The 12,792-nt window shown below is 39.2% G+C and overlaps 2 protein-coding genes across 2 annotated transcripts; both read left to right on the top strand.

Moving 5' to 3' along the window:
* Nucleotides 1-516: 516 nt before the first annotated feature.
* Nucleotides 517-2,576, top strand: LOC5521575 (homeobox protein not2). The gene is made up of 2 exons (XM_032366609.2): nt 517-999; nt 1,534-2,576. Exons 1-2 carry the CDS (start codon nt 654-656, stop codon nt 1,803-1,805), a joined length of 618 nt encoding a protein of 205 aa, XP_032222500.2. The 5' UTR covers nt 517-653; the 3' UTR covers nt 1,806-2,576.
* A 1,710-nt stretch (nt 2,577-4,286) lies between these two features.
* On the top strand, nt 4,287-8,037 carry LOC5521446 (RING finger protein 24). The gene is made up of 6 exons (XM_001641313.3): nt 4,287-4,433; nt 5,150-5,269; nt 5,594-5,672; nt 5,839-5,886; nt 6,217-6,296; nt 6,897-8,037. The coding sequence occupies exons 2-6, from the start codon at nt 5,166-5,168 to the stop codon at nt 7,018-7,020; spliced, it is 435 nt and encodes a 144-aa protein (XP_001641363.2). The 5' UTR covers nt 4,287-4,433; nt 5,150-5,165; the 3' UTR covers nt 7,021-8,037.
* Nucleotides 8,038-12,792: the final 4,755 nt, after the last annotated feature.

The following is a 12,792-nucleotide window of genomic DNA, read 5'->3' as shown; positions in this document are numbered from 1 at the left end:
ACAATAGAACGTGAAAGAATGGGGATTTTCTCCAGCCAAGGACACATGGCAATAGTGGCCTTACCAATCGCCATTCAAAAAATCTCTTTCTTTCAAGGGAAAACAAAAAGACGGTTGACCGCCGTAGGGTGATTGCGCTCTTTACCACTAGAATTCTCAAACAGTGAAATCCATCTCGCATCGATCATATTCGACAATCCCGCGCTTAATTTTCCATTACGACCGAGATTTGATAAGCCATTTATTCACCATCAGTGGCTAATAAGCCTAATTGAAATCATTAGCCGATCGAGGCTGTCTCGCAAGATTTGCAGTGCTGTTTGATTTAAAAGGATACCTGAGAGTTGTGTTTGTTTATTGTCAGGGCATAATAAGCTAGACTATGATATGAGGTGAAGGGCTTTGCCCGCTAATCAATTTCTCCAATAAGCCCATAACAATGCAAGCATATTTCCTGCGCCCTTGTATCGGCTAGCAACAACCATTAACAAATTAACAGTCAGCGCTAATTTCGCAGTTAACGTATAAAAGGCTCCGCATCACCCCAAGGGGAGCTCAAAAGCACTAGATCTCGCTCTTTAAACTCTAAGCTTCCAATAGAATTAAATTCACTTATCAAAGCTTATACAAAGTGAGGGTTTTTTAAAGAAAACATGCAGGCCTTCGGGGGACATTACTCTTGTCCGTGTTTCAGCTGCAGTTCTCCTTACTGTACAGGAATCAGAGGAACTCTCCAAACCTCTTCACTGTCTTTAAACCGTGGCTCTGCAAGTTCTAGCGGCTTAAGTTCGTCTTTCACCATTTCGTCAATTCTTTCACGTTCTGATGATGCGAAACCAAGCGCAAGTGAAACAAGAGCGACATCTCCTGTTAAAACTGAAAGTGCCATTTCCATTGGAGCTTACCACCCGTCGCATTTCGCCTTAGAGAGATTTCATCCTTATCACCGAGCATTCAGTGCCTTTTCTCGAACAAGTGCATGTGGAAGTTCCACGAAAGGTAAGCAAGAAGGAAAATCTCAGATCTAAATAAAAAAGAAATCACTAAATTTAACTCTAGGATAAGTGTTCAATTGAGCATGTGATCGTTGTTTCTTTATACAGCGAAATAGCGCCATTGTCATCTATAAAAGAGACTCGATTTGTTTTATGGCCTCAAGGCCTTTGCCAGTTTATGGCTCAATTGCTTTTTTTGTTGTGTTCCATTTTTGTACTAGATTCGCAAGATTATTGTGACAACAATTAGAAGAAGTACAAGCAAGATAAAGATAGGATCTCGATAAACAAATCTACCAAAAGTTTCCCTGGCAATTCATTCAAAAGCTTTTTCAATTGGAAGCCAGATAATACCCAAGGGTATTTAGACGGTAACTCGGCCCGAGGAAAGTTATTCAAAGGGGTTTTTCTTTGTACATTTGTATTACTGAGTAAGCTATTAAAATACAAAGATAAGCCAAATCCAGGCTTATTAGTCCAGCAGATAAAAAAGTTTAACGATTTTATTTATTTGTTAATGTTTTGTCTTGCTTCATAGATGGGGAAATAGTGGTTTCAGGCCTGCATGATGACAACAAACCGTGGAATTTCAAGCAAGGGAAACCGAAGAGAATAAGAACAATTTTCACGCCAGAGCAATTAGAGAGACTCGAAAAAGAGTTCGAAAGACAGCAGTACATGGTCGGGGCAGAACGACACTATCTTGCCGCCTCGTTGAATCTGACGGAAACACAAGTGAAAGTGTGGTTCCAAAATCGTCGAATCAAGTGGAGGAAACAAAAGCTTGATCGTCAGAGCTCTACTAGCTGAATAGTTCAGATATGACATGACATAACCAAGCAATTATCCACACCGACACAAAAGAAATAATTACTCGCGAATTCGCGCACTGACTTTGGGTAAACTCTCTTGGTAAAGTTTCCGCAAGGCTTGGGTAGTGTACGAAACTTTTACATTTTCGGCTTGTTAGCACAAATATCAGGGAAACACCCAAAATTTTCTAAACCCAGGTTCTTATCTCAATTATCCCTCGAATCCATCGCTAATTTGTATCTAATCTTTCCATGAAGATACTTGGGTTTATGGTTGATTTCGAACTGACGGTAATTAAGGCAAGCCGAGCTGTATAACCCAAAGCTTATACCGCACATTAGAGTATTGTCTACTCCTCCTAAATAATTAAGATGGACTTTGTTTGGATACGTAGAATAATTGACTGTGTAGAGCAAAACGAGAAAGATTGGCTTCCCGAAGAACAATTCATCAAACCCAGAAAGAGAGGAAAGCCAAAGTGTAGAAGTAAAATTCTACGGTATTTATCAAAATACAAAACAGTTTTCAAAAAAAGTACAAGTATCACCAAAATTGAATACTATAGTGTATTTTTTGTAAATGTTCATGTAATAGAAATTTCCAATCCTTTTCCGGGATTATTATCCAAACTTTCCTCCTATCCTTATTTCGGGGGGAAATCTTACACAGCCTAGGAAAGAGTTAAAATCTTGTAAGACTTGTAAATATTTATCATAAATCTTTGTACAAATATTTAATAAAGAAAATATAATAAAAGAGTTAAGCATCCGTCATTTCACATGGAAATACGCCGGCTACTTGTCAGCAGCGCACAATCAGATGCAATAAGCGAAGATCATTGTCCGAGATTTTCTTTTATTCGAACAGTTCAATTCCTTCCTCTATTACTGTTTTTAATAAAGTTTGAATAAAAGGCTTTTGTCCATAATACTTGAAAGATATTCAGCTAATTAAAGTAATTCGTTCTAATAGATTTGAACTTATTTAAATGGAGATGTTGTGTGTTCATAAAAGCGTCGTGTTTTGAAAAAAACAACCTTCGTGTTTATGAGATGAAACTTTGACACTCTGTTGTTTTTGTTTTTGTTTTAATTTCGTTTATATTTTGTTATCCCATGGAGAATTTGATTCAAGTCAAAGCAACACAATTTGAGTTTTCCACAGAAAAAAGGAAAAGCTAAGACTCTTTTTAAAATTTAAAAATGAGAATCCGATCCCGGAAATTTTCAGTAACTTAAGCTGTGAAAAAAGTCATCCATAAAGCTTGATTTGACATACTCTTCCGAGAGATCATTACTTTTGGTATCAATTTTTCTAATTGCAAATGCAAATAGGCTCGTTAAGACAGTTAACTCGAATAGGATATTTTTAACCAGAAAAGTGACGATAGAATGAAGAGGAAATGGCCTGTTCAAAGTGATCGCTTGCTGCTCGGCAGGTGAGAAGGCAGCGCGGGAACGCCGTAATGAGTATAATTTGTGGGAAGACTAGTCTATTAGAGAAAGAACGATACATGAAACTGATATGAAGCGATCTTCCATCGCTAATTGGGAATCTGTCGGTCATTGCTTGAAAGACGTATGAGATGCATAACACATAACACTTGGTTGGTTTATTTTCCAGTGGATTTAGTGCACACTGGTACTTACTACTTACTAGGCTACTTTTTAATAGGGTACTTACTACGAAAGGCTGAATACCCGAGTAAAGAAGAAATATAATTCCCGACTCTTTTCCCTAAACTTCAAACTGAGATTGAATATTAGGGCTTGGGGAAAAGAGAACTATAGCGGTTGAGACGGCGGAAAAAACGAGGAGAATATGCCCTGAAAAAAATAAAGAGAAAGAGGGAATCTCGCTCCGCTGCACTTCTCGATCCCCTAAATTTCCTTGCGTTCACCACTTAATACTTATTTACTGACAAAAAGGAAAATGAAAATTTAAGATTTCTTGCCTTTAGTGATATCGTACGTTCTTGCAACTTTATCGCGTCAGAAAACAGAAAAAAGTGTTTTTAACCACAGGGTAAAAAGGCATTGTCCTGCTGAAACTAATAATATATTTTTAACTTGGAAGTCATTGAAACGAGAAGTATTCTCTACTTGTGGTGTGTCCTTAACGAGATATTGCCACCTCGGGATAGACACGGTGTGTCGCCCTGAGAATGTTATGTGCGTGCTGAAGCTCAAACTGTGTCGTATTTTACTCCAATATGATGTCTAATGTCTTGTTAGCGTTGAAAAAAAAAAAAAAAAAACACGTATTTTCACCTAAACTGGTTGTATTCCCTACGCGTTACCTACCACTTTCTAACGACGCACTAATAGGGAAGGAAAGTGGTACGAGGTAGCGTAATATTATCAGTTAAGGGTGGAATACGTGCTTTATTTAATACTAACAAGACATTGACATCATTTTGGAGTAAAACTAACCTATAGCCCGTGCATCAACAATATCCGATGTTTTGACGATTCGGTGAGCCGTCGATTCTTCGAGTCCTCAAGGGCATTCTGGGAAACAGGACCGTGTTATTTGTTTTCATCTTATCCAAGATGGCGTCTTGGAAATGCTCTGCTAAAGCGCCAACCGAGACAAAACTAAGGAAATATAAAGCCTGATCCCAAGGTACGTAAAGTTGTCTAACTATTTCGTTTTGTTTACTGTTTTTGTAGCTTCAGATGATATCTTCTGATAGGAAAGCAAGGTTTAGCCTAAATTTTTGCGTATCCAGATTTTGTGCTCTTACAGTCCTTCCTCTCTTCTGTTTGGGTTAGCAAGGACTTGTTTGTCTGACACCAAACACAGAATAAGATTATCGGAACACAGAAATCAAACTGAACAAAAAGATGTTAGAATAATTAATAGAAAGGATTTTTTTCTCTCACATTCTGTTAGCCCAAGCATTGTATTAGTCTTTATGGAAAACAAAAACAAAAATGAAGAGGACTAAGGCCAGGAAGTCATTGTTCGAAAACAAAATATAATAATAATTATAACAATTGAACCCTAATTAACTTTCATACAGTATGGTATTTCATAGCAGTTACTTTGGGATTATGGATGTAAGCTGGTAATCAAAAGTTGTAAGTTCTTGCTTTATTACCTTACATAAAAGTATCTCCTAGCTCCCAGTTTCTAGAGTCCCCTTAGACCCCTAGCCTTTCCCCCCCCCCCACACACACACACACATCCCCCCTTGTTTAAATGTAAGGTTGACAGAACGCAACACTCTAGTCTCAAAAAGTTACTTTTCTTAGACGCTTTTTAAACTTTTTGTTGTAATTACAAAAAACTAAATGATACCCAGGCACGCATTTATGGTAGTTTGTTGTGTGTTTCAGGTGTTTTCAAAAGCTAATGGGCTCGCCAGCTACAAATGTACTGGTTTTTTCACTCCCTATTGCTCTGATTGCTGTCATTGTGATTGCCCTCACTTGCGCATTCTGCTGCCACTTACTCAGGTAAGCACACGTTATACTGAAGTCATTGTTATTTTCACTATTACATTATATGCATGCATTTTACATGTTCTTCTAATAAGATCCTCTATTTATTATTTATAGTACAGAAAATTGCTTCATTTCCTTCAAATATTAGATTTTACATTGTTTTTTTTGCACCTTTTCATATTTTTCAACATTTTCTTAGTACAAATAGTTCTAACCCTTTTATGGGGAGATCCAGATTTTGGGTCAGACTATGTACATGTCCCTTCTCCTCCTCCAGCAACTCCTGGCTATGGGTCTTACGGTGCTGAGTGACTTTTGTTTTTATTGTTGTTGTAGAGCCAGAAGGCAACTTTTATCACAAGAGCAAGGCAATGTTGGGACACAGAGAAGAAGTTTTCCAAAAGGACTGAAGAAGGTTACGACAAATTTTTTTAGGAGATTCCCAGGTTCAAACCACCTAGGTTTACCGCTGGAAGAACATGAAAACGCCAAGCTTCTATGCATTTTGCTTTCATGTCACAAAAAATGCAATTTCTTCCTTTACCCTCACACTTATCACATATTCCATGTTTATATTTCAGGTTAATTATAAGAAGAAATGGCTAGCCAAGTCAAAGTTAAAAAGTGATGTAAGTATAGTATAGTATAGTGTAAGTTAAGCTCTAACCTCTACACAACAGCAAACATGCAAAAAGAGTGAAAATGAGTTAAAATGTCTGAAAATGAAAAAAATATATATATCAGGCTTTTAGCCCCATAGCCACTATTAAATGTGCCAGTTTGTTTACTTATTTTGTGGACCGGTATCCCCCTTTAGTGGTCCAGTATCCCCCCTGCCTTTCAGTCCTTTTTTGTACTGATATTGATCCTCTCTACCACCTCTTCCTCTATTTTCCCCATTAAGTATTTAAATTGTACAGTATATCATCTAAAGGCTTAAACTCTGTTTTTCTGAATAGATGTGCACAATTTGTCTGGAAGATTTCATAAACAAAGAGGAAGTGAATATGTGCAAGTGTGGCCACGCCTACCATAACAAGTAGGTACCACACCCTACAGGCGCGTACACAGGGGGTGCGCGTGCACCCCCCTTTGGACTCCACAAAGTGGTCATTTCTAATAAAGGGATCTTCAAATATTATGCTTTTTTCATATGATACATATGACTGCTCCCCCCCCCCCCCTCAGCCAATCCTTGGTACGCACCTGCCCTAGTTGGTGTACTCACAGATGATATCTGCATGACAGGGATGGAGGGGTTGGTGGGAAGCTGTGGCTGACAATTTGGGAGTATAGAATTTAGAGCCAAGAATCTGTCATTGTTTTTTTTTTGGGGGGGGGGGGGGATATATGAAATTCTTGGCACTGTCGATGTCAGACCTCTTCACCATATTAATAGCTTAGTTTACAGTGCAGTCAACTTTCAATTACCCATGATCCAGAGCCTTGAATGCCGCCATATTTGGTGTCAGTGGCCTAGTCACGAGGAGCTTATAATGAGGAAACATGGAAGTGAGGCCGACACTTTGGGAATGCCAGATTCTCATCACAAGCACCTCATGCTGAGGCCAATGTCACTAAAGAAAGCGATATTTAAGACTCTGCACCCAGGGTAACCTTCAATTTTTTTCTCTTTCAGGTGTATAATGAAATGGTTGGAGGTACGCAACTCTTGTCCTATCTGTCAGAGAGGCTTGCAGTCTAGGGCAAACAATGAAAGAACCCCCTTACTTAACAATTATGATGTCCCTATTGATGTGTAACTGTTGTTAACCATCCTGCCTATCTTTGTACAATGCATAGAACAATGTGGAGTGTTAATAATTGTTTGTCCAGCATTTGAGCTATCCACAATGATAGCCAGGATTTCAGCAGTCTCTTTTAAAATGGCATTGATATCCAAGAGACAAGAAATTGCTGAAATTTATGCTTCTAGAGAATATTTTTAATATGGAGATGGTTTAAGCACAACAGGCTACCACGATTTTATAATATTTGAAAACTATGGATCGAATCTCAAAGAGGGCCAGAAGGTAAGCACCAAAACAACCAAATTTACATCTTTAAGTTTCTTTGTTTAAAGTAATACAGTGGAACCTGGATTTTACGGTAACCTTGATTTTACAATGGCATTCTTTTCTCCCGGCGGAAATACAGTGAAATTACCTTGATTTTACGATATGTCACAGTATATCACCGTATATCAGTGCTGTAGCAGGCCTAAAAATATGGGGGAGGGGGGCACGAGACACCACACACGGACAGAACAGTTAATCAATGTATTTTCCCTTTACCTTTGCAACGATACCTTCATTCTACGATACATTTTTCCCCCCGAGGCATATCGTAAAATTCAGGTTCCACTGTAACAATATGTTCTTGCATACTTTCGTTATGCATTTCCAACAGTGACTGAGTTGGTTTCATCACTACTTAAATAGTTAAAATAAGACTGGAAACAATAGACACATAGTTTTGCTTCCTGGTCACCATCTAGTGTAACTAAGCTAGTTTGGATTTTTTTAATCCTGGAGGTGTGACATATAGTTTTTAGCATACATTTTATGAGGTTTATTTTTATGGGCTCGTCAGATACCGAGAAGTGCAGTGGATTCCAGATATTTAGCGGCTACTGAAATTAAATAATGAAAGGGGTTTGGGTTTATTTGGCGAATATAAAACTCCAAGAGATTTTCAGATGATATAAAGCATTTATGTATTGCTAGATATAATGATAATGAAAATATTTGTATATGAATAAAATAAGATGGAAATTTAAACTAAATGTGCCACGCTGCCGGATCCCTGGTCCTAGCCTACGTGTAGCCGCTGACTCGCGGATCTCGCGAGTCAGCGGCTACACTTAGGCTACCTGGTCCTGGCTTTTCTCGCGCAACAATCCCAAAAATTTGAAAAACTTTTGCAGACATATCAAGCACTGCCAGGAACTTTTCCTTTCATTTTTAGAAAATATTGGGGGCACATGTCCCCAATGCCACCCCCTGATACAGGCCCATACCCTGGATTTTTCTTGGGGGGGGGGGGGGGGGGTTGGGGGCGAAATGCGATAAAAAAATTTCTAAAGTTTTCTGATACAAATCTGACCACCCCCGAAAAAACAAATAGGGAATAGATTCTTTTTTGCCTTTGCAGCATCTCCACGGGAGATACAACGATATTCTCCATGTTACGATACAAAAATATGTTCTCCATAGCGTAATTTTTGTCCCAAAAATTTGAAAAACTTTTGCAGGCATATCAAGCCTTAGTCTTCTATACAGTAGGTTAAACCTCTTTCGCGCTTTAGAACGACTTCAGAGGACAAAGTAAGCCCTAGGAAAATGCGCGCTGCAATTTGGGGACCGGGTAGTTTCGTAGAGCGTGTCAGCAACTTTTGAAATAATATATAGATTTAGACATTGCCGAAAAGTGGAGCTCCAAACGGCCAAATCTTTGCTTATTTTCGATTAATAATTTAATATATATTATTATATTTCTGTTAATATTGTTATATTTCTGTTTTTGACGACGTCAACGATTTCACAGATAACGCGACCAACTTGTTATACCCCCTTCCCCCCACCCTTGACATCTACATGACACATAACAATCATACGATGTTTCGTCGTCAGGGTAGTTTTACTTTTAGTGACGTCATATTCACCATCTCATTGCACTCCATTTGAAACAACATACATGACTTACCTACCGAGTTTGGTTGTCATACGAGGTTTCTTTAATGAAATATAAATATTGTTTTTCATTTGGATTAGCCCTAGGAAAATGCGCGCTGCAATTTGGGGACCGGGTAGTTTCGTACAGCGTGTCAGCAACTTTTGAAATAATATATAGATTTAGACATTGCCGAAAAGTGGAGCTCCAAACGGCCAAATCTTTGCTTATTTTCGATTAATAATTTAATATATATTATTATATTTCTGTTAATATTGTTATATTTCTGTTTTTGACGACGTCAACGATTTCACGGATAACGCGACCAACTTGTTATACCCCCTTCCCCCCACCCTTGACATCTACATGACACATAACAATCATACGATGTTTCGGCGTCAGGGTAGTTTTACTTTTAGTGACGTCATATTCACCATCTCATTGCACCCCATTTGAAACAACATACATGACTTACCTACCGAGTTTGGTTGTCATACGAGGTTTCTTTAATGAAATATAAATATTGTTTTTCATTTGGATTAGCCCTAGGAAAATGCGCGCTGCAATTTGGGGACCGGGTAGTTTCGTACAGCGTGTCAGCAACTTTTGAAATAATATATAGATTTAGACATTGCCGAAAAGTGGAGCTCCAAACGGCCAAATCTTTGCTTATTTTCGATTAATAATTTAATATATATTATTATATTTCTGTTAATATTGTTATATTTCTGTTTTTGACTACGTCAACGATTTCACAGATAACGCGACCAACTTGTTATACCCCCTTCCCCCCACCCTTGACATCTACATGACACATAACAATCATACGATGTTTCGTCGTCAGGGTAGTTTTACTTTTAGTGACGTCATATTCACCATCTCATTGCACCCCATTTGAAACAACATACATGACTTACCTACCGAGTTTGGTTGTCATACGAGGTTTCTTTAATGAAATATAAATATTGTTTTTCATTTGGATTAGTCAGTATATTTTTGCTTCTAGTGACGTCATTGACTACGTCGCAATCACGTGACTATATTGGTGCACCCCCCTTGACACCTTCATGACACATACCAAAATTGGTTGTCATATAATGTTTCGTTCATGAGATATGGATATTTATGTTCTTAATGAAATCGGAATAGTTTTGCTTTTAGTGATGTCATCGATGGTCACAAATCACGTGACCACATTTTTCCACCCCCCTTGACACAAACATGGCATACACTAGTCCAGACCTGGGACTCTCTTTGCGCCCGACATTCTGGCTCGCGTGAAAGAGGGTCCAGTATTTATTGCATGCGCATGCGCGAAAATACACCGCATATTATATGCGGTGTTGCCTGGTTGCTTAGTTCAAGATGGCTGCGAAAGGGACGAGCGAGGGTTTATTTCAGAAATAATACGCTGATTTTGGTCGTGGGTGAATACTCGATTGTCAATGTTTTCTGAGAATAGGATAGATGATAATTTGAGTCTGGAAAATATATCACACAAAGAGCTTTTCCGTTTTCGTTATTTTCACGCGCGCGCTTTATAGCGTCAATTCAAACGAGCGCGCGCTTTTTTGGAATTTAATTTTCAATCACATTTTATCGCGTTTTTATAGAAAACAAATCCCAGCAGTTCGCTGGTATTCCTTCACATGTACAAAACATTCTTTTCAACTTAGCGATGATCGATTTCCGGAGCTCTGCACTCGACAAGGTCCAGCGGGAATCGACCCTCCTTAGGCACGTCCGTTATTGCACGCGCTCGTATTTCAACTTTTGCCGTGAAGATCGCTGATTGGTACATGTTCGCGCATGCGTATGCAATAAATACTGGACCCTCTTTCACGCGAGCCAGAATGTCGGGCGCAAAGAGAGTCCCAGGTCTGGACTAGGCATACACCTGCCAAGTTTTGTTGTGAAACAATGTTTCTTTCAAAAGATATGAATGTTTTTGCTTTTAATCACGTTTTTTGCTTTAAGTGACATCGTCAATGACCATATTGTTGCATCCCCCTTGCGAAACCTACATGACACCTGCCGAGTTTGGTTGCCATATGATGTTTTCTTTTTTTCTTCTAATGACGTCATCGATGACGTCACAAATCACGTGACCACAGTTTTGAACCTCCCTTGACACATACATTACACTGCCAAGTTTAGTTGTCATAGGATGCTTTTTGGGGACGGACGGACATCGCGTCACTAAAACTCGAGTCGATGGCTTACCGATATTTGTTACAATATTTGTTTTGCCAGGGGCTCATATGAGCCCCTGTTTTGTGTACCACTTTTTCATAGGTATGGGGCTACGCTCACGCGCCGCTTCGCGCCGGATTGGATTTCTACTATAAATGCCGCTTTTTGCTAAACAGGATTTTGTTTTCCAGAAGCGGGATAGAATCTGTTTGGAAGCCAAACCAGAAGATGGGTCTTCCTCCCCATCTTTACGACTCTGGTGCAGGCGACTTTCTATGCTTGCTGTCGCGATTTCTCCTGTTTAAAAAAAAAAATAAAGAAGGAACCAGCAGGCCCGAGCCCAGGATTTTTCTTGGGGGGGTACGAAATCCGAAAAAGTGGACCTTATTTTTCCGGGGGGGGGATGTAAACTCATGGAATCTTTACTTACTAGCAAAATTTTTTGCATACTCTTGTGAATTTGTATACTTGCAATGATTATTTAATAGTTGCACGGATGGTTTGGCATAACTTGATTTGCAAATTGATACTATAGTGCGAAATTGAATTTTGAAACGTTTGGCGCCTGATACTTGGCAGTATCTCCACGGGACGTTTTTTTTCGGATTTGACTACATACCAGAGTGATCTAGCTTATGCTTTATAGTTTTGTCTACAAATAGCACGTCTATTAAGAACCGAAAGTGGACATTTGGCCGTTGTAGGGGGGGGGGGGGGGGGGTGCGTTCGTACCCCCTGGGTACCGGCCTGAACCACCAAAGGAAACAGTTTTAAATTGAAAACCCTATTCTGTTAATCACCAGATCACGGCGAAATAAAAATAACAACAAAAGCCTGTGAAGCAAGCTTTTCTTTAGAGTTTGTGATCAGAAAAAGACCGAATATCGAATTCTTACTCTATTCCGGCCAAAACAGTTCCTGCGCGAGCGTTACTACTTGGGTTACCTGTGGATTTTCTGGCAACCTTGTGAAGGCTAGGTTACATTTCATCTTTAGAATGTTACCACTTGAATGTTTACTTGAATGTTTCCCTTGTGTAGTTTCCAGAGGAGCTGGTATTGTGTTTCTTTATAAGCTCCTGAATATTGCCCAAATATAATAATGATATTGCATCATGGCTGACAAGTGCCAAACAGATCCAGCAAACCGAGTGTCTAACGAGAGTAGTCGTTCATCGTCTCGCATAGTTTGAAGTAGAGTACTTTTATGTATAACGAAGGACATCACCACCATCATGTACCGTTCTACTGCCCAACTTCCACGGATTCTTGGCATATTGTGCTGGACCAGGACATCGAGTACGATATCAAAGTTGTGAGGACTTTGGGTCGATTTTGGGACGAATGTTTGCTATTTGTTAATGGTCAAGAAAGAGATTGTAACCTCAAATGGCATCCATGCACCCCATTCTGCTACAGCGATGGGATGTTTAGCTGGGAGGAAAATGGTCAAAGTTTCCTGCTAGTTCTTCGTGGACCCCTTCTTTTGCAGCCCTGTGGAAAACTTTATCTTTTTGTCGACGGCTACGAAGCTTATAGCAATATGGAATTTGGTGCATTTTGGAGGAAACGAGGAAAAAGAATTTTCATGATTGGTGCCGCCTTCCTTATGATTGCTTCTCTTTTAGCCTTTCTGACGATGACAATAAGCGATGGCTATTTGCACTTTGA

The sequence above is a fragment of the Nematostella vectensis genome, chromosome 6 (assembly GCF_932526225.1).
Source record: "Nematostella vectensis chromosome 6, jaNemVect1.1, whole genome shotgun sequence".
NCBI classification, from domain to species: domain Eukaryota; kingdom Metazoa; phylum Cnidaria; class Anthozoa; order Actiniaria; family Edwardsiidae; genus Nematostella; species Nematostella vectensis.
The sequence above is the reverse complement of the archived record's forward strand: the minus strand, read 5'-3'. Positions and strand labels throughout refer to the sequence as shown.